At 43.9% G+C, this 19,014-nt stretch overlaps 1 protein-coding gene across 9 annotated transcripts; it reads right to left on the reverse strand.

Moving 5' to 3' along the window:
* Nucleotides 1-462: 462 nt before the first annotated feature.
* On the reverse strand, nucleotides 463-18,733 carry lsm14aa (LSM14A mRNA processing body assembly factor a). 9 transcript variants are annotated; one of them, XM_020455666.2, is made up of 11 exons: nucleotides 18,426-18,733; nucleotides 8,490-8,653; nucleotides 8,130-8,289; nucleotides 7,356-7,484; nucleotides 5,900-6,253; nucleotides 5,586-5,669; nucleotides 4,791-4,970; nucleotides 4,379-4,547; nucleotides 4,179-4,220; nucleotides 3,759-4,002; nucleotides 463-3,333 (listed from the first exon to the last, which is right to left on the reverse strand). In XM_020455666.2, exons 1-11 carry the CDS (start codon nucleotides 18,544-18,546, stop codon nucleotides 3,310-3,312), a joined length of 1,671 nt encoding a protein of 556 aa, XP_020311255.1. In that variant the 5' UTR covers nucleotides 18,547-18,733; the 3' UTR covers nucleotides 463-3,309. The 9 variants fall into 9 exon arrangements, with proteins under 9 accessions (XP_020311255.1, XP_020311257.1, XP_020311254.1 ...); XM_020455668.2 differs by having other exon boundaries at nucleotides 6,038-6,253; nucleotides 8,097-8,289; XM_020455665.2 differs by having other exon boundaries at nucleotides 463-3,330; nucleotides 8,097-8,289.
* Nucleotides 18,734-19,014: the final 281 nt, after the last annotated feature.

Here is a 19,014-nt window from a genome sequence, read left to right on the forward strand (position 1 = left end):
GAACAGGCTTGTCATGTTAGCTTATTGGCATACTACGGTGACCAAGACTACATATTTCTCCCTCAACTTGTAAAATAAAATATTTTGATGGGCATCTAGCGCCATGTTGCGTTTGTTACAAGCGAGCAAACAAACTGGGAAGTGCTCATCAGGACAACTGACTGAACCGAATCCACACTTGAGACTCTCAGGGGCGCGATAAACGTCATCAATTAGCTGCACTCCAATTGTGTGCAGTAGTAGGAAATCGTTAGATAACTCCAATGCACCAATGGCAGACCCATGCATTGTCACTCTACTATAAACACCCAATCAGTCCCCTCCCACCACCACCCTCTCCGATGAAAACTCCATGGGGTCGTTTGGTTTACACTCGCTATCTAATTTGGCTTAGCTAGACATATCAAACATTGTCGGTTACAGCAGAGGGAGGGAAATAAGAAAAGGCACAGGTAACACAGGTGGAATTGACCATTTCTATTTGAGGAAGCTGCGAAGGAGGAAAATGATTAAGACAAGCAATGGAATACTCAGCAGGTACTCACACTCAAACCATAAGGAGGAAAAATACAATGTAATGAACAACTTTTATTGTATGCTCTGAATAAAAAATAAAAACAGTCCACTGAGGCCCACAGGAGAGATCATCATGCTGGGTTTAGAGACAAAACACGTGGCTGTGACACCAGAGACTGTTAGGAAAAGTAACCCAAATAAACAATAACCTTTAAGTCTGTATATTAAAGATCTTGAAGTGCAAACAAACTACCCACAGCACAGACATCTCAGTAAGTTATTGTATCTTCGTTGCTTTGGGTCATGATTTTGCAGCTTCTGATGTGCAGGACCCTCATGCAGTGTTCTGTGCATTCGTTTTGTTACAACCCAACATGAAATGGAGACAAAAGGACATTCCCCTGAACTAGGCACACGATCCTATAGGTGCATCTCAACTATTTCCTTGATTCCTTATGTCCTCCCTCTGTCTTCAAAGCACATTGAAGCATAGGATCTTCTCCCAAAGTGTTTTGAGAAAGATGCAAGGAAAGAGAAATCAAGGCAATACAGTTGAGATTCATCCTATCCCACCAGCCATTCTACATTACCACCCTACGTCCTAGACAAGACGCCTCTAAGACACTTGTGAGAATTTGAGCATCCCCCATCCAATTTAACACGTTGACTTTTCTGCATGCCTCGATAAGGTGCCAAATTAGTTTTTGGACAGAGTATATGAACAAATTACAACAGGTGACATGCATGAGTAACATTGCCAAAATAATAGGAAGAGAAAAGACCATTCTGTGCTGGACTTAAAACACAACCTAACTAAATTAGACGAGGGTCGTACATAGATGTTTGGTACTTTTTAAGTTACCTGAAGCTTTCAAAAGTTAAATGGGGGCAGAAGCAAAAACACTTTCCACTACAGTGCCTCAATTACCAGGGAATAAGTATCCTTCAATGGAAATTATCAAGACGTTCAAATTCTGCAATGTTGACATTTACATACTTCTGAATAAATCTAGTACATTTTCAAATGAAGGAGCGCCTAGTTCACCAAATAGCACTGTGCAGTTACCATGGTAACATTATTGTAAGTGTCCCCAATAGCACCCTATTCCCTATAAAGTGCACTACTTTTGACCAGAGCCAAGTAGTTCACTATATAGGGACTAGGGTGACATGTGGGACTCATACATATTGTCATCCAGTTAGCAGAACTGGAATACATCCTCAGTATACACAAAAAGACAACTGTTTATAAAATGACTTCAATAGTAAAAGTGCAACTGTGTGTACCTTTCTAATACTCAAAGTTCATTACCTCCCATTAACCAACCGTTACCCAATTTGTGCCCAATCATTCAAATCCTCCAAAAATATCTTCAATGTTGCTATGTAACTAATGCCTATTTCGCTAAAACCAAATGGCTATGCACCTCGTTCTAATAGTCTACGTACTCAACTCAGTAATTCTTCTGCCCTTGTGTAGCTGCAGCAGGCTATCAACCACCATGCAGTGTGATGACAGAGTTAGTGGCATCGAATCAAGAGCTTAGTCAGGACATGGTTTCTGTCAGACATCTCAAGTACTAAGCAATGTTGGTGGGTGAAATTATTTCTGGCATTCCTGTTTGAAAGAAATGGGGAATTCAGGATGAGGTTTTAACCAATTCAGAAGCAACTGCCTGGCAAAAAAAAGAGGTAAAAGTGAATAACCAAGATTTTGGGAAGTTCCATAGAAAGGTTACAAACAAAAATGTAACCAATGATAAACTGGGCCATTTGTCAGGAAGAAGCATACTTAGATGGCCTTCTTTAGCTAGCTCTTGTAGATGACACTAGAAAAAGAACTGTAGCAAACAGCAGCATTATACAACTCTAGTCACACAATACCAGGAGCCATTGAGTACAGGGCAATATACAGAACATTTTAAAATAAAGAAAATGAGTTCTGACTTATGCGCCATTACTGACCTATCCTTCCCTACCTACTCCTAGTTACGCATCCAGAGTTAAACTATATCACAAAACCAGAAGAATAAAGCTAAGTGTTAACATCTAGCACCATCTCTATCCTCCATACACTACAGTGTAGAATGGGAGTAACAGACAATACAGATGATTCCTTCTTGGTTTAAACCAGAATTAACAGAAGACTGATAAAGCCCTAATAAAAACATCTAAAGTAAGAGCTGGAAGTAAATGAAAAACAGAATATTGACAAAAAGTTGAGAATATTTAGCAAAAAACCACAAGCTCTGCCATTTAGAGAAGTGGGATAAATAGATGCCTAGCGGACTAGGTATGGTATGTGTAGTATACACGGAAGTAACTGACGGACCCCACTGACTATTTTTCCGCTGAAGTTATAACAGGATATATCCAAACAAATAAACCTCTGTCAGTGCTCCTCAGTTGGAAGGCTCCTGTATACAGCCTTCTACACTTAACAGAATATGATCAAATACAAGTTTAGGAGAAAAAAGGGGAAAAAAATCTAATTGCAAAAAAAAAAAAAAAAAAAAAAAAAAAAAAAAACTGATATCCCTCTGAAATATGATACTTATACACAATTAAGCCACCTGGAAATAGTTTTGAAGAGATCATGACATTTGTGTTTGACATATTGCATCATTTCCATTGTTAAAAGATATGGAAAATAAGTTGCATTCAAGCAGTCTAACCCAGTGCTGGTGACAAATATACAGCTAGAACATCTTCATTCCTTCAGTCAAAAGTAGCAACCTAAACTATTTTTAAACATGAGGTGTTGCAACTCTGTTGATCCGTCCTCCAGTTGTTTTACGCGGCCACCTTGTTATCCTTCTGGAAGGCAAAAAATGTGACCCTTAATTATGATGACTTCACTATTGTTAAAGTTATGTACAAGTGCTTAAAAAGGTAGTGATGAGGGAAAAATAAATCAAATAGTTACATGTCACAATATAATTTTTTGGCTAGTTGGCTATACCTGCACCAAAACTCCAGTATTTTTCCTTCATAGCTTGTTCTCCATCTTTAAATAGGGAGCCAATTTGTTTTCAGCACTTTTATTTCCATGACTGATTAAAACTCATTCTCATGCGCTCTCTGCAGCAGACATATCGTGAGCAATATGTCTGAAACATCAAATCGCAATGAATTCAGTATCAAATCGCAATACACATTGTATCGGCACCTAAGTATCATGACAATATCGTATCTTGAGGTCCCTGGCAAATCCCAACCTTAATAGTTAACATATACATTACCCTGTACTCAAAGTTCTCTGAGAACTCCCGTCCTCCCTGGCTTGTTCTGTTGTATCCTCCCCTGTAGCCGTGGCCTCCTTGGGGGGGGCCGAAGGACCCTCTGCTGGCCGAGCGTCCCCTGCCCCCGCGGAAGCCTATGCCGCCCCGCCCACGGTAGCCCCCACGGCCCCGACCCCCACGCAGAGGGATGCCGAACGTCTCCGAGTTCATCCGCCTCTCCTCGGCCCAGGTCTGCCTCCGCTCCCTGCCAATGAGAAAATGTTAGATGCTCAGCTGTGATTGGACAAGGATGATGACAGTTCCTTGCTGAATCCACAATGGACTTGTATAGTACATGGAGTATGTGTATCAACACCACATTGTATAGTATCAAAACATTAGCATGGGATAGAATGGATCTGAGAGAAGACAAAGACAAACCGTGGGAAACCAGAGCCTCCTCCAGATCTTTCTGCAGCTTTCCTGGAAAACAGAATAGAAGATGGTTATTATCACATATTGGGCATGCCCAAGGGAGAAAAATATATTGTATTGTTCGTTCTTAATCAAGTACATGATAAAGGGACAAAGAGGTAACTGCTATAAAAGCTTTGGGATGGATATGGGCAGCTGTAGCCTACCTGCTGTCATCACAGGAGATGTTGTCGAAGAAAGACTTTGACTTGTCATAGTATACGTTAGGCGTTAGGGCCTCTCCCCCTTCATCAGCGTTGCCCTCGCTGTTCAGGGTCTCCACCCCGGAATCGCCCTTATCCTCCCCGTTCACCGCTGCCTTCTCCGGCTTCTCATCTGTAGGATAACATTGAAGGTCAGACACTCATGAAAAATAAAGGAAGTTGCACACTATAATTGACTCTCAATAATATAAAGGGTAAATCACAAGTCAGACACCTTTCTTCAATATGGGCCCATTACATTTTGGCAGGCACACATCCACATAACTGGATACTATACTAAAATCAGTCTCTTTCACCAAGTGTTGGTGTTGAGTCACGTGACAGGGCCCCCGATTTTTCGACTGTTCTCCGGTACCTTTCAGTTTGAGCTTGCTGTGGAACTCTCTGTCAATCTCCTCCTTGTTGAACTGGGCATTGGCACTCTCAAAGTCAAAGTCCTTCTCGAACTTCATTGGCCCGTCTCGGCGCACGTTGAAGTGGCCCCTGCCGCGGTGTCCGCCACCACGACCACGCCTCTGAGGTTGGGGGCAGCCAGCTGGGAAACAGAGACAGAAGAGACAATATTAGCATATAAAACACGTAGCAATCACCAAACAATACAATTAAATAACACAAAATGAGTAGAATATTAATAATAAAAGTATGCAGACATTTCCACTGCATCCTAGGCTAGTTGATGAGAGCACAGGAAACTACCCCAGGTATAACCATATACACTCGAAAGAAAAGCACAAATGGCCTGCCTTCCATCAGACTTCAAAATATTATAACCCTGACAGATGTGACAAATTCCAGCAGCACATAACCATGAAGCGTGAACAGCGTTACCATCAAAACACACCCCAAACCCACACAACATATCGCCAACAATTTGGAAAATAGAATAACTAGAACACAACTTCGACTAAACAGAGCAGCCATCTCATTACTTCTATTGACATGAAGAGCATGTCAATCTGTGCACAGCAATGCAGACAGTCGCAAGCAACGGACCATGTAATGTAACCAGCTATGTAACCTACTACAGCACACAGGATGTGTACATTAACATGGGCGCGACGGTTTGAGTAGAAGTAACTAGGGCATGCAGAGTCTGAATAGGCGTGGAGCTGAGCTCGGAGGACGGTTAGAGCAGAGGGGGTCAGTTAACCTGCTGGCCGTTGACTGGCATCCCTGCCTTCACCTGGCGCCTGCTGCTCAGACTCTGGTCTGGGTGCTTTCTGGCCCTCTGTGCCTGGAATGGTACGGTCCTTCAGTTTAGAGAGCTCGGATCAACTTTAATAAAGAGATTTAGCCCAACACTATAGACTCCTACCTTAGAAAAAGGCACAATTGGTTCAAATGCAGAACCTCTGGAACAGAACTTTACAATCACGGGCCATTTTTGGTTTTTACAAATGCTAACTTAGGGGTTGCAGTCCCCAAAATATAAAACACACAGGTAAAGCGTCCGATAGGTCTCACCTGAGGCGCTAAAGACAGAGTGCATAAGCCCTGCAGTGGAAGCCCTATCTACAGCAGTGGTGTGGTGTTGATGAGAGATCGGTGCATTGCGGAGCGCAGGCCAGGCCTGGTTACTGCGGGCTCCACTGACAGTCTCACCGGTCCTCCTGGGTTCACCTCCGTCCTGGATATGGTGGTGGTGCTGCTGGGCCTTCTGGTGGACGGGGCCGGCAGCTGCAGCCGAGGGGGCCGTGCGGCCAGGAGCGGGACTCCTGCGGCCCAAGCCAGGGGCTGGGGGGCCCGATGGGGTGGCCTGGACAACCTGCTCTAGGGTGGGGCTCTTCCTTAGAGGGTCCAGAGAGGGGCTAGTGCGGACTGGTAGAAAAGAGGGGTTGGGGTTACACTGGGATACTCAACACTGCTGAGACAACAATTACTCAGCACTGGCCCATCAAGAGTCAGATTCACACTACCTTTCAAAAGTTAAGGGTCACTTAGAAATGTCCTGGTTTTTGAAGAGGCGACTCCAGGATGCTGGCCTTCTAGGAAGAGTTCCTCTGTCCAGTGTGTGTTCTTTTGCCCATCTTAATCTTTTATTTTTATTGGCCAGTCTAAGATGTTGCTTTTTCTTTGCAACTCTGCCTAGAAGGCCAGCATTCCAGAGTCACCTCTTCACTGTTGACGTTGAGACTGGTGTTTTGCAGGTACTATTTAATGAAGCTGTCAGTTGAGGACTTGTGGGGCATCAGTTTCTCAAATTAGACACTAATGTACTTGTCCTCTTGCTCAGTTGTGCACCGGGGCCTCCCACTCCTCTTTCTATTCTGGTTAGAGCCAGTTTGCACTGTACGAGATCTTCAGTTTCTCTGCAATTTCTCACATGGAATAGCCTTCATTTCTCAGAACAAGAATAGACTGACGAGTTTCAGAAGAAAGTTCTACGTTCCAGGCCATTTTGAGCTTGTAAACGAACCCACAAATGCTGATGCTCCAGATACTCAACTAGTCTAAAGAAGGCCAGTTTTATTGCTTCTTTAAAATCATCACCTCAGTTTTCAGCTGTGCTAACATAATTGCAAAAGCATTTTCTAATGATCATTTTGCCTTTTAAAATGATAAAAACTTGGATTAGCCAACACATCGTGCCATTAGAACACAGGAGTGATGGTTGCTGATAACGGGCCTCTGTACATTATGTAGATATTCCATTAAAAATCGTCCGTTTCCAAGTGCATTTATTTCAAAAACAAGGACATCTGTAAGTAACACCAAAATCTTGAATGGTAGTGTAGTTGACAACAAACCTACATAATACAGTGTGTTGAAGACATACAGGTTACGTGTTGTGAAAAGCATGATGTTATTTGAGAAGACATTCTAATTTTCCAAAGCAGTATAGGTTGACCTCATTGTGCTCTTCACAAGACTACACACAGGCCTAACATACATAAGTGCCACAGTGGTTTCCTTCTTTTACCTTTAGATACAAGGGTAGTAGTGGTACCCAGAGAGCGTGAATCAGTGGGGAGAGCAGCACCAATAGCACTGCTCTGAGACTGGGGTGCAGCTGAGCTTGTGTCACTCCCAAAGGAGGGGACTGATCTTCCTGTATGGAGAGGAACAGCAGGTGTAGAGTATTTAGGGCAACGGCACAAGGTAGAGAGTCCTCTCTGGATAGTATACGTTCCAAATGGCCTCATTTCATGATTTGGCGAGTTCCTGACCCGTGATCCTGATTGATTAGCATCAGTGTAATAGAGCAGACATGGTGAGTGGTACTGTCTAATTGAGAAACGACATAGTGAGAGTCTATTTATTGTGAGAGTCTATAAAGTGTGTACTCTGTCCCTTTTTGAATGTTTAATAAGTGTAGTTGAGACAAGGAAAGTGACTGACAATAGTAGAGCCTACAGTCCAACCTTCCTCTGCTCCTGTGGAATGCCCAACCTGATCCATGGACCACATGAAGACCCTTAACCCTTGGAAAGCACGCAGGACTATGTTCTTTCCTGACAGTTGGCTTAAAACATAGACTAATATTTACCCGCATTTCACAGGTAGTTGACTCAATGCATAGCATTAGCACACATTTGCAAAATGTGACTGAAACACTTAACAGGACTAATTTCAGCCTTAGAACACACTTGACATTAGTAAAGTACAACTGATAGACCTTGAACACATGTGACATTAACTTAGCTAGCGATCACTTCCTCACCATATCCAGGCCTCGTGCTGCTGTGGCTCTTACCGACACCAACGGCGCCAAACTGCGGGGACACCAAGGGGCTGGTGCTGAACTGGTTGTACGGGGGCACCGGGGCTCGGTTGAATAGGCCGTAGGAGCCCACCGACTGAAACGATGCTGATGCGGCAGCAGGGGCAGGCAGAGGGGCCGAGCCCATGGACGACTGGAGAGGAGAAAAAGGGTGATCAAGCCAAATATTAGTACACAGCGCAATGGAAAGACAACTATATTGCTTTTGTATAGTGGAATGGCAATGCAAATTGACACTTGGCTGATTCTTGACTTTTATTGAATGTGTCTTTGTTTCACATGGGTGTACTTGGGAAATTTAATTTCTTTGGGGTTGGGAGAAGCTGCCCATACCTGGACGATGGCCGGGTCCTGAGGGAGAGAGCATGTTGGCTTGGGCGGCTCACATACAGTCAGGTCCTTAATGTCACTACCTCGAAAGATGATGTACTCAAAGATCTCATCTCGGGGCGGGATGGGCCTATCGGTGGGCCGATCCTCTGTGCCAAAAGAGCGAACTACGGAGGAAAGACAAAACATAGTTAGCATAGGCAGTGACATCAAATGTAAGTTTATTGGTCATGTACACAGATTGCAGGTGAAGGGAAATGAGTGTTTCTAGCACCAACAGTGCAGTAATACAACACACAAATCCTCAAAATAAAAAAAATGTATTAAGAAAAATCCAAACGACCAATGTCAGAGTCCGAAATATATACACTGTGTACACAAGAACACCTTCATATTTTGGCTCTATCGACACACACACACAGCAGCCAGAAAGTATTCAGACCCCTTGACATTTCCACAATTAGCTACGTTAAAGCCTTATTCTAAAATGTATTAGATTCGATTCACAAACACCACAGAGCCTACCAAAAACAGGTTTAGAAATTTTAGCAAATGTATATATAAAAAAATACAGTAACTGAAATATCATGTATTCAGACCAGTAATTTGTTGAAGCACCTTTGGCAGCGATTACAGCCTAGAGTCTTCTTGGGTATGACGCTTGTCACGAACTGGCTCAAAGCCCGTAACAAAAAGGGAGACAACGTGGAGATAAGGTGTAACAAAATATATATTTATTAACTAAAGCAACTAAGGAAAATATACAATGGTGTGTGTAATCAGTAGTGTGAGTGTTTTGCATGCATGAATGTGATAATGCAGGGTGTTGAAAAGATGCTAAAGCAAACAACTCAAAAACCACCAAGAAACACAACAAAATCCATAAAGGTGTCTGCATGGAGAGAGTCTCCTCCATGAATGGGGAAGTGGTGTATTTATCCTGGGAGACACCGGGCCCAGGTGTTTCCCATGTAGCTGACGACCCTCCCAACTCCGCCCACCGACATCCTAATAAGGAAACAACAAAGAGAGAATACAGCAGACAGAGTGGGAGGGTCGTCACACGCTACAAGCCGTTTCTCACATTCTCCTCCACAGATCATCTCAAGCTTTGTCAGGTTGGATGGGGAGCGTCGCTGCACAGCCATTTCAAGTCTCTCCAGAGATATTCGATCGGGAACAAGTCCAGGCACATTCAAGGACATGTCCCGAAGCCACTCCTGCGTTGTCTTCGCTGTGTGCTTAGGGTCTTTGTCCTGTTGGACGGTGAAACTTCAACCCAGTCTGAGGTCCTGAGCAGGTTTTCATCAAGGATCTCTGTACTTCACTCCACTCATATTTCCCCAGATTTTTGACCAGTCTCCCAATCCCTGAAAAATATCCCCACAGCATGATGCTGCCACCACGCTTCACCGTAGGGATAGTTCCAGGTTTCCTCCAGACGTGACGCTTGGCATTTCCTCAGACCAGAATCTTGTTCCTCACGGTCTAAGAGTCCTTTTTAGGTGCCTTTTGGAAAACTCCAAGCGGGCTGTCATGAGACTTCAACTGAAGAGTGGCTTCCGTCTGGCAACACTACCATAAAGGCCTGATTGGTGGAGTGCTTCAGAGATGGTTGTTCTTCTGGAAGGTTCTGCCATCTCCACAGAGGAACTCTGGAGCTCTGTTAGAGTGACCATCAGGTCTTTAGTCACCTCCCTGACTGCTCAGTTTGGCCAGGCAACCAGCTCTAAAGAAGAGTCTTAGTTTGGAACTCCATTACCATTTAAGAATGATGGAAGCTACGGTGTTCTTGAACCTTCAAGGATGCAGAATTTTTTTGGTACACTTCCCCAAATCGGTGCCTTGACACGATCCTGTCTTGGAGCCCCATGGACAATTCCTTCGACCTCATGGCTTGATTTTTGCTCTGACATGCACTGTCAACTTTGGGACCCTAGATAGGTATGTACCTTTCCAAATCATGTCCAATCAATTGAATTTACCACAGGTGGACTCCAATCAAGTAGAAATATCTCAAGGATGATCAATGGAAACAGGATACACCGGAGCTCAATTGAGTCTCATAGCAATAGGTTTCCTCCTTTGCGAGGCATTGGAAAACCTCCCTGGTCTTTGTGGTTGAATCTGTGTTTGAAATTCACTGCTCGACTGAGAGACCTCACAAATAATTGTGTGTGGGGTACAGAGATGAGTTAGATACTCAAAAACCATGTTAAACACTATTATTGCACAGAAGGAGTCCATGCAACTTGTGACTTGTTAAGAAAAGTTTTACTCCTGAACTTAAGGCTTGAATGCTTATTGACTCAAGACGTCAGCATTACATTTTGTATTCATTTGTAAAAATGTCAACAACAAAAAAATTATACTTTGACATTATGGGTTAGTGTGTAGGCCAGTAACAAAAACATTTAATCCATTTTAAATTCAGGCTTTAACACAACAAAGGCACTGTAAATAGGGCAGCAGTCTAAGGTGCAGGGTAGAGTACAGGTTGGTGACTGGCTAGTAACAGTGACTAACGTTCATGGCAGGGTACTGGGCGGAGGCTGGTTAGTGGTGACTATTTAAGTTGATGCACCTGTACAGTCTCCACCTAGATGGTGGCGGGGTAAACAGGCCATGGCTCGGGTGGCTGAGGTCCTTGATGATCTTCTTGGCCTTCCTGTGACACAGGGTGCTGTTGATGTCTTGGAGGGCAGGCAGTGTGCCCCCGTTGATGCGTTAGGCTGACCGCACCACCCTCTGGAGAGCCCAGCGATTGCAGATGGTGCAATTGATACAGCCCGACAGGATGCTCTCAATGGTGCATCTGTGAAAGGGAATGGAGGGCTTCGGGCCAAGCCGAAGAGGGAGGTGTTTAGTCCCAGGGTCCTTAGCTTAGTAATGAGCTTTGAGGGCACTATGGTGTTGAAGGCTGAGCTGTAGTTGATGAAAAGCATTCTTACTTTAGGTTTTCCTCTTGTTGAGGTGGGATAGGGCAGTGTGTAGTATGACGGAGATTGCGTCGTGTGTGAAGTATAGTCAGAATAGGAATAAAAAACATGTGTACGCCTTCACCACACTGTCTGTGTGAATGGACCATTGCAGGTGATGTGCACGCCGAGGAACTTGAAACTTTTCACCCTCTCCACTGCGGCCCCTTAGACGTGGATGAGTGTGCTCGCTCTGCCGTCACCTGAAGTACACAATCAGCTTTTTCGTTTTGTTGACGTTAAGGGAGAGGCTATTTTCCTGGCACCACTCCACCAGGGCTCTCACCTCCCCCCTGTAGGTTAACTCGTCGTTGTTGATAATCAGGCCATGACGTTGTGTGTTCAGAAAACAGGGAGTACAGGAGGGGGCTGAGCACACACCCCTGTGGGGCCCTTGTTGAGGATCAGTGTGGGGGAGGGGTTGTTGCCTACCTTCACCACTTGGGGTCGGCCCATCAGGAAGTCCAGGACCCCGTTGCAGAGGGAGGGTTCTCAGCTTAGTGATGAGCTTGGATGGCAGTATGGTGTTAAACACTTGAGCTCTGGTCGATGAACAACATTCTTATAGGCATTTCTCTTGTCCAGTTGGGATAGGGCAATGTGCAGTGGCGATTGTGCCGTCCGAACTGTTGGGGCGGTATGAGAATTGTAGTGGGTGTCGGTTAATGTGGAGGTGATATGGCCCTTAACTAGCCTCTCGACTTCATGATGACGGAACTGAATGCTATGGGGCGATAATCATTTAGTTACCTTCAAAAGTGCTTTTTGAATGAATGCTTATGAGCCTGCTGCTGCCTACCATCGCTGTCAGACTGCTCTATCAAATCAGACGTAATTATAACATAACACACAGAAATACAAGTCTTAGGTCATTAATATGGTTGAATCCAGAAACGATCATTTTGAAAACAAAACGTTTATTATTTCAGTGAAATACGGAACCGTTCCGTATTTTATCTAACGGGTGGCATCCCTAAGTCTAAATATTGCTGTTACATTGTACAACCTTCAATGTTATGTCATAATTACGTAAAATTCTGGAAAATTTGTTCGCAACGAGTCAGGCGGCCCAAACTGTTGCATATACCCTGACTCTACGTGCAATGAACGCAAGAGAAGTGACCATTTCACTTGGTTAATATTGCCTGCTAACCTGGATTTATTTTAGCTAAATATGCAGGTTTAAAAATATACTTCTGTGTATTGATTTTAAGAAAGGCATTGATGTTTATGGTTCGGTACATTCGTGCAACGGTTGTGCTTTATTCGCAAATGCGCTTTTGTTAAATCATCCCCCGTCATGCGAAGTTGGCTGTCTTTGTTCGGGAAGAAATAGTCTTCACACAGTTCACAACGAGCCAGGCGGCCCAAACTGCTGCATATACCCTGACTGTTGCAAGAGAAGTGACAATTTACCTAGTTAAAAGAAATTCATGTTAGCAGGCAATATTAACTAAATATACAGGTTTAAAAATATATACATGTGTATTGATTTTAAGAAAGGCATTGATGTTTATGGTTAGGTACAGGTTGGAGTAACAACGGTCCTTTATTCGCGAATGCGCACCGCATCGATTACATGCAGATAAACTAGAAATATCAACCATGTGTAGTTAACTAGTGATTATGATTGATTGATTTTTATAAGATAAGTTCAATGCTAGCTAGCAACTTAGCTTGGCTTCTTACTGCATTCGCAGTACAGGTAGGCTCCTCGTGGAGTGCAATGAGAGGCAGGTGGTTAGAGCGTTGGACTAGTTAACTGTAAGGTTGCAAGATTGAATCCTGGTTGAATCTGTCCTTCTGCCCCAAAACAAGGCAGTTAACCCACCGTTCCTAGGCAGTCATTGAAAATAAGAATGTGTTAGGCCTCCCGGGTGGAGCAGTGGTTAAGGGCACTGTCCTGCGGCGCCAGCTGTGCAATCAACTCTGATTGCACAGCTGGCGCCGCAGGACAGTCTCGGGGTTCGCGCCCAGGCTCTGTCGTAACCGGCCGCGACTGGGAGATCCGTGGGGCGACGCACAATTGGACTAGCGTCGTCCGGGTTAGGGAGGGCTTGGTCGGTAGGGGTGTCCTTGTCTCATCGCGCACCAGCGACTCCTGTGGCGGGCCGGGCGCAGTGTGCGCTAACCAGGTGCACGGTGTTTCCTCCGACACATTGGCTTCCGGGTTGGATGCGCTCTGTGTTAAGAAGCAGTGCGGCTTGGTTGGGTTGTGTATCGGAGGATGCATGACTTTCAACCTTCGTCTCGTAGCGATGAGACAAGATAGTAGCTACTAAAAACAATTGGATACCACGAAATTGGGGAGAAAAGGGGGTAAAAACACTTTTTTTTTTTAAAGTGTTAACTGACTTGCAGAGTTAAATAAAAGGTTAAAAAAAACTAATATATCACAAAAAAATAAAGGGATCACTAAAATAACAATGAATGAATTAAATATTCTTATTAAATACTTTTTTCTTTACATAGTTGATGTGCTGACAACAAAAATCACACAAAAATGATCAATGGAAATTAAATTGATCAACCCATGGAGGTCTGGATTTTGAGTCACACTCAAAATTAAAGTGGTAAACCAATCCAACTTTGATGTAATGTCCTTAAAACAAGTCAAAAGAGGCTCAGTAGTGTGTGTGGCCTCCAAGTGCCTGTATGGCCTCCCTACAACGCCTGGGCATGCTCCTGATGAGGTGGCGGATGGTCTCCTGAGGGATCTCCTCCCCGACCTGGACTAAAGCATCCGCCAACTCCTGGACAGTCTGTGGTGCAACGTGGCGTTGGTGGATGGGGGGGGGGGGAGCGAGACATGATGTCCCAGATGTGCTCAATTGGATTCAGGTCTGGGGAACGGATTGATGTGCGCATTGATGTGCCAGTTCATAGCATCAATGCCTTCCTCTTGCAGGAACTGCTGACACACTCCAGCCACCTGAGGTCTAGTATTGTCTTGCATTAGGAGGAACCCAGGGCCAACCGCACCAGCATATGGTCTCACAAGGGGTCTGAGGATCTCATCTCGGTACCTAATGGCAGTCAGGCTACCTCTGGCAAGCACATGGAGGGCTGTGCGGCCCCCCAAAGAAATGCCACCCCACACCATGACTGACCCACCGCCAAACCGGTCATGCTGGAGGATGTTGCAGGCAGCAGAACGTTCTCCACGGCGTCTCCAGACTGTCACGTGCTCAGTGTGAACCTGCTTTCATCTGTGAAGAGCACAGGGCGCCAGTGGCGAATTTGCCAATCTTGGTGTTCTCTGGAAAATGCCAAACGTCCTGCACGGTGTAAAGCTGTAAGCACAACCCCCACCTGTGGACGTCGGGCCCTCATACCACCCTCATGGAGTCTGTTTCTGACCGTTTGAGCAGACACATGCACATTTGTGGCCTGCTGGAGGTCATTTTACAGGGCTCTGGCAGTGCTCCTCCTTGCACAAAGGCGGAGGTAGCGGTCCTGCTGCTGGGTTGTTGCCATCCTACGGCCTCCTCCACGTCTCCTGATGTACTGGCCTGTCTCCTGGTAGCGCCTCCAAGCTCTGGACACTATGCTGACAGAAACAGCAAACCTTCTTCCCACATCTCGCATTGATGTGCCATCCTGGATGAGCTGCACTACCTGAGCCACTTGTGTGGGTTGTAGACTCCGCCTGATGCTACCAGTAGAGTGAAAGCACCGCCAGCATTCAAAAGTGACCAAAACATCTGCCAGGAAGCATAGGAACTGAGAAGGGGTCTGTGGTCCCCACCTGCAGAACCACTCCTTTATTGGGGGTGTCTTGCTAATTGCCTATAATTTCCACCTGTTGTCTATTCCATTTGCACAACAGCATGTGAAATGTATTGTCAATCAGTGTTGCTTCCTAAGTGGACAGTTTGATTTCACAGAAGTGTGATTGACTTGGAGTTACATTGTGTTGTTACAGTGTTCCCTTTATTTTGTTTTGAGCAGTGTATATATAACAATTTAAAAAATCTGCCAAATCGGTGTCCAAAAACACAAATATCCGATTGTTATGAAAACTTGAAATCGGCCCTAATTAATCGGCCATTCCAACTAATCGGTCGACCTCTAGTTCACACCCTATTAAGCATTAGCCCAAACCATTTATTTAAAAGGGTTGATTCGAGTGTTTTGTCCTAACAGCAGCAGTCAAGCACCCAAGCTTACTGGCTAACGTTGGCTAGCTACTTCAAACAGAAATGAGAAAAAAGCTCATGGACCATTTTACACACCCTATTGAAATGGATACTTGCATAGTGGAGTCTTGTTAAGACATGTAGCTAGCTTAACAATGAACCATAATCCCAACTCATGACGTTACTACCCTGCATGAAACTGCAGGTAGCTAACCAACCAGGTTCAAATGTTAGCTAGCTAACATTAGGCTATAACTAGAAAGGCAAATGGCTCTGAGATACAAATAATATTACTACACAGATGATACACAATGTTAGCTAGCGAGACAGCTAACTTTAGCTAACTAGCAGTACACTAACTAACAATGGAAACGACTGTCAAAATGAGAAACGTGTAAAATCTAAAAATGTAGCTTGCTGGACTATCATGGATGGATGCTTCTCCCGGTCACGGATGCTATGGTTGCCCTTAGTTTATCATACTCAAATTCCACTCGAGTTCCACTTATTTCAAAAGTCGGTCCTCCATGAAAGTTCATATTCTAGAAGACATTTCTGGCAAAAAAAAAAAGTTCAAGTTCAAATGGCTCTCCTGTGAAGTGGTGACCTGTGTCATATGCCTAGTTTCCTGAAACGAGTCACACTTGTTCGTAAACAAAAGTTGGACATCCTGTGGTTCGCTTACATACAGTACACAGGTTTCTACTAGGATCAGGAAGATTGTTGAGTTACTTAAAATTAGTGGTGCAGTTTTTGTTTTTCCGCCAGGTGAATGTTCAATGACAATCAATCACTTTAACCCTCAACCTGGAAACACAGACTGAAATACATAGCTAGTCTGATTTTGATCTCAGCTTAGCTACTAACTTGCTGGCACCAGTTTTCCCAGTCACATTATTCAGAACAGCGCCAAATTAGAGGCTGGCAAATTGCTAAAATCCAGCACAATCACTCCTCAACAAGCTGATGTTGAGTTGCTTGTGAATGTTAGCAATGCAGTTGTCACGCTACGGCACCGTTAGTTCATCATATGGTAAGGTTACATGATACTCTCAGCATGTACTTAAAATAAACATGGTTAGCTTGCCAACTAGAAAACAAGTTACATCACCAGGTAGCTAATGCAGTCCAGGAGCCTAAGCACTTATAAATTCATAACATATTGTATGAATTAGAATTCCTAAAATATAATACGAATTGCAAAAAGATCATTGCAGGACATAACATATACAATACAAAATGGATGACATAGTAGTACAGTTTTCTGGGACCCGTTTTGTCTCGTGACAAAACTACTGGCTGAAATTATCATTCATGTCTATCTGCGGACTGCAGTTACTACATGCCGCGCACACTACATACCGCGCCTACTGCCATTGCATTGTGGCAGCTAGCGCCGTCTCTGGCCCACACTCCAGCACAGCAGGTGGCGGTAATGCACCAATAATGTTGGATGCAAACCGGCATTTTTTTAAAATTATTGTTATTTGTCACATGCTTCATAGACAACAGGTGTAGACTAAAAGTGAAATGGTTACTTGCGTGGCCATTTCCAACAACGCAGTTTAATAAGCTTTATTTCTATAAAAATATATAAATAGTGGAAGGAATAAATACAGTAAATAACAAATAAAATGAGTAATATATGGCTATATATAGGGAGTAGGAAATAACATGACTACATACAGAAAGTATCAGTACCGAATCGATGTGCAGGGGTACGAGGTAATTGAGGTAGCCATAGGTAGGGTTAAAGTGACTAGACAACCGGATAGATAAGAAAGTAGCAGCAGCATATGTGCGAGTGTGAAAGTGTGTGTAAGGCGTCAGTATGCATGTTTGTGTGTGGGCGTATGTCGTGTGTTGGTGTGTCAATGCAAGTGTGTGGGTAGAGTCCAGTGTGTGCAAAGAGTCAGTGCAAAAAAAAGAGTCCATGCAAGTAGCCCGGGTAGCCATTTATAGCAGTGTGGGGGGGAGGGGGGGGGGGCTTTTTAGGGTCCTGTTAGTAAACAATGAGGTGTAATGGGTTCGTACTCAAAAATGTTACATAGAGCTTACATCGTTATTCAATGTTTGTTGGTTCCAGACTTGGTGAATTGGTACCTCTTGCTGTGCAATTCTATAAACGTTACGGTGAAGGAAGTTGCTAGCTAGCTTAATGTTTGTAGTAATGCGTAGTGGGTGCGGTCCACAGATAGACCACTCCTAAATTATACAAAAGCGCTGGAGCATCCCTTTAAGCATTTACAAATTCTTAACATTTTGTAAGAATTGGAATTTGTTTAACTCCTATGAAATGATATTAGGGGCTCCCAGAGTGGCGCAGCGGTCTAGGCACTGCATTTCAGTGATAAAGGAGTCACTACAGACCCTGGTTCGATTCCTGGTTGTACCACAACAGGCCTTGATTGAGAGTCCCATAGGGCGGCGCACAATTGGCCCAACCCGTCATTGTAAATACAATTTTGTTCTTCATTGACTTGCCTAGTTAAATAAAGGTTCAATTTAAAAAAAATGTTTTTTAAATGGATGACGTGGTGCACAATTTTCGGGGACCTGTTTTGGCTCGTGAGCGCTACATTCAAAGCTACTGCTGCCGGCAGAAATTATACAAATCCTTTAAAGCATCACTTTAGCTAGCTAACTAGCAGGATAGTCAATTTGCTAGCTAGCTTGTTAGCTAACTACAACTTTTTCAGAACAGCAAGGAAACAATAACAATCCACAAGGTGTGAAGAAATTGCGTTTGTTTAGAGGCATCTTTATGTATTTAGTTGGTGCACAACAGTGCTGATACATTATTATTTGCACGAGTTATTTACCTTTTGCAAGTGCGACAGTCGAATTCTCAGTATCAATAGTGTAGAGGATCCCTTCGTAACGAATTTCGGCCTTCGAGATTAGGCTGATTTTGCTCCCGATATAAGGGGTTCCTCCACTCATGGTGTCTTCCCGGTCTTAGATGGCTAAATTGCCAACGATCTCCCACCCAACTGAACGTTTCTTTGAATAATTAAACTTTGGCTAGCTCTGTTTTGTGCTTCTCTGACTTGCTATATTTTTGGTCCTCCACTACAATATGGCTACCTCATTTTCCACCGTCTTTCTAAACACGGGGGCTAACGGGAAATCAAAATCTCGCGCTTTTTCACCAAAGTCTGGAACATGTCTGCTAAATATAAACAATAATTATAAAGCTTTGATTTGCAGATTAGTATGCCTATTTAATTCCTTCTATATCTATATGATACATGTTTGGAAACACTACTTGTACGGTGTCATGTGGAATGAAAAACGTTGAGGTGCAATATGCAGCTCAAATCTTCATAAACGTAGTATGGTGGTCCTTTCTTGAAATTCTATTTCTACATATGAAACCCACGCGCATGCGTACATTCTAAATTACGATTT

The sequence above is a fragment of the Oncorhynchus kisutch genome, linkage group LG22 (assembly GCF_002021735.2).
Source record: "Oncorhynchus kisutch isolate 150728-3 linkage group LG22, Okis_V2, whole genome shotgun sequence".
Lineage (NCBI taxonomy): Eukaryota > Metazoa > Chordata > Actinopteri > Salmoniformes > Salmonidae > Oncorhynchus > Oncorhynchus kisutch.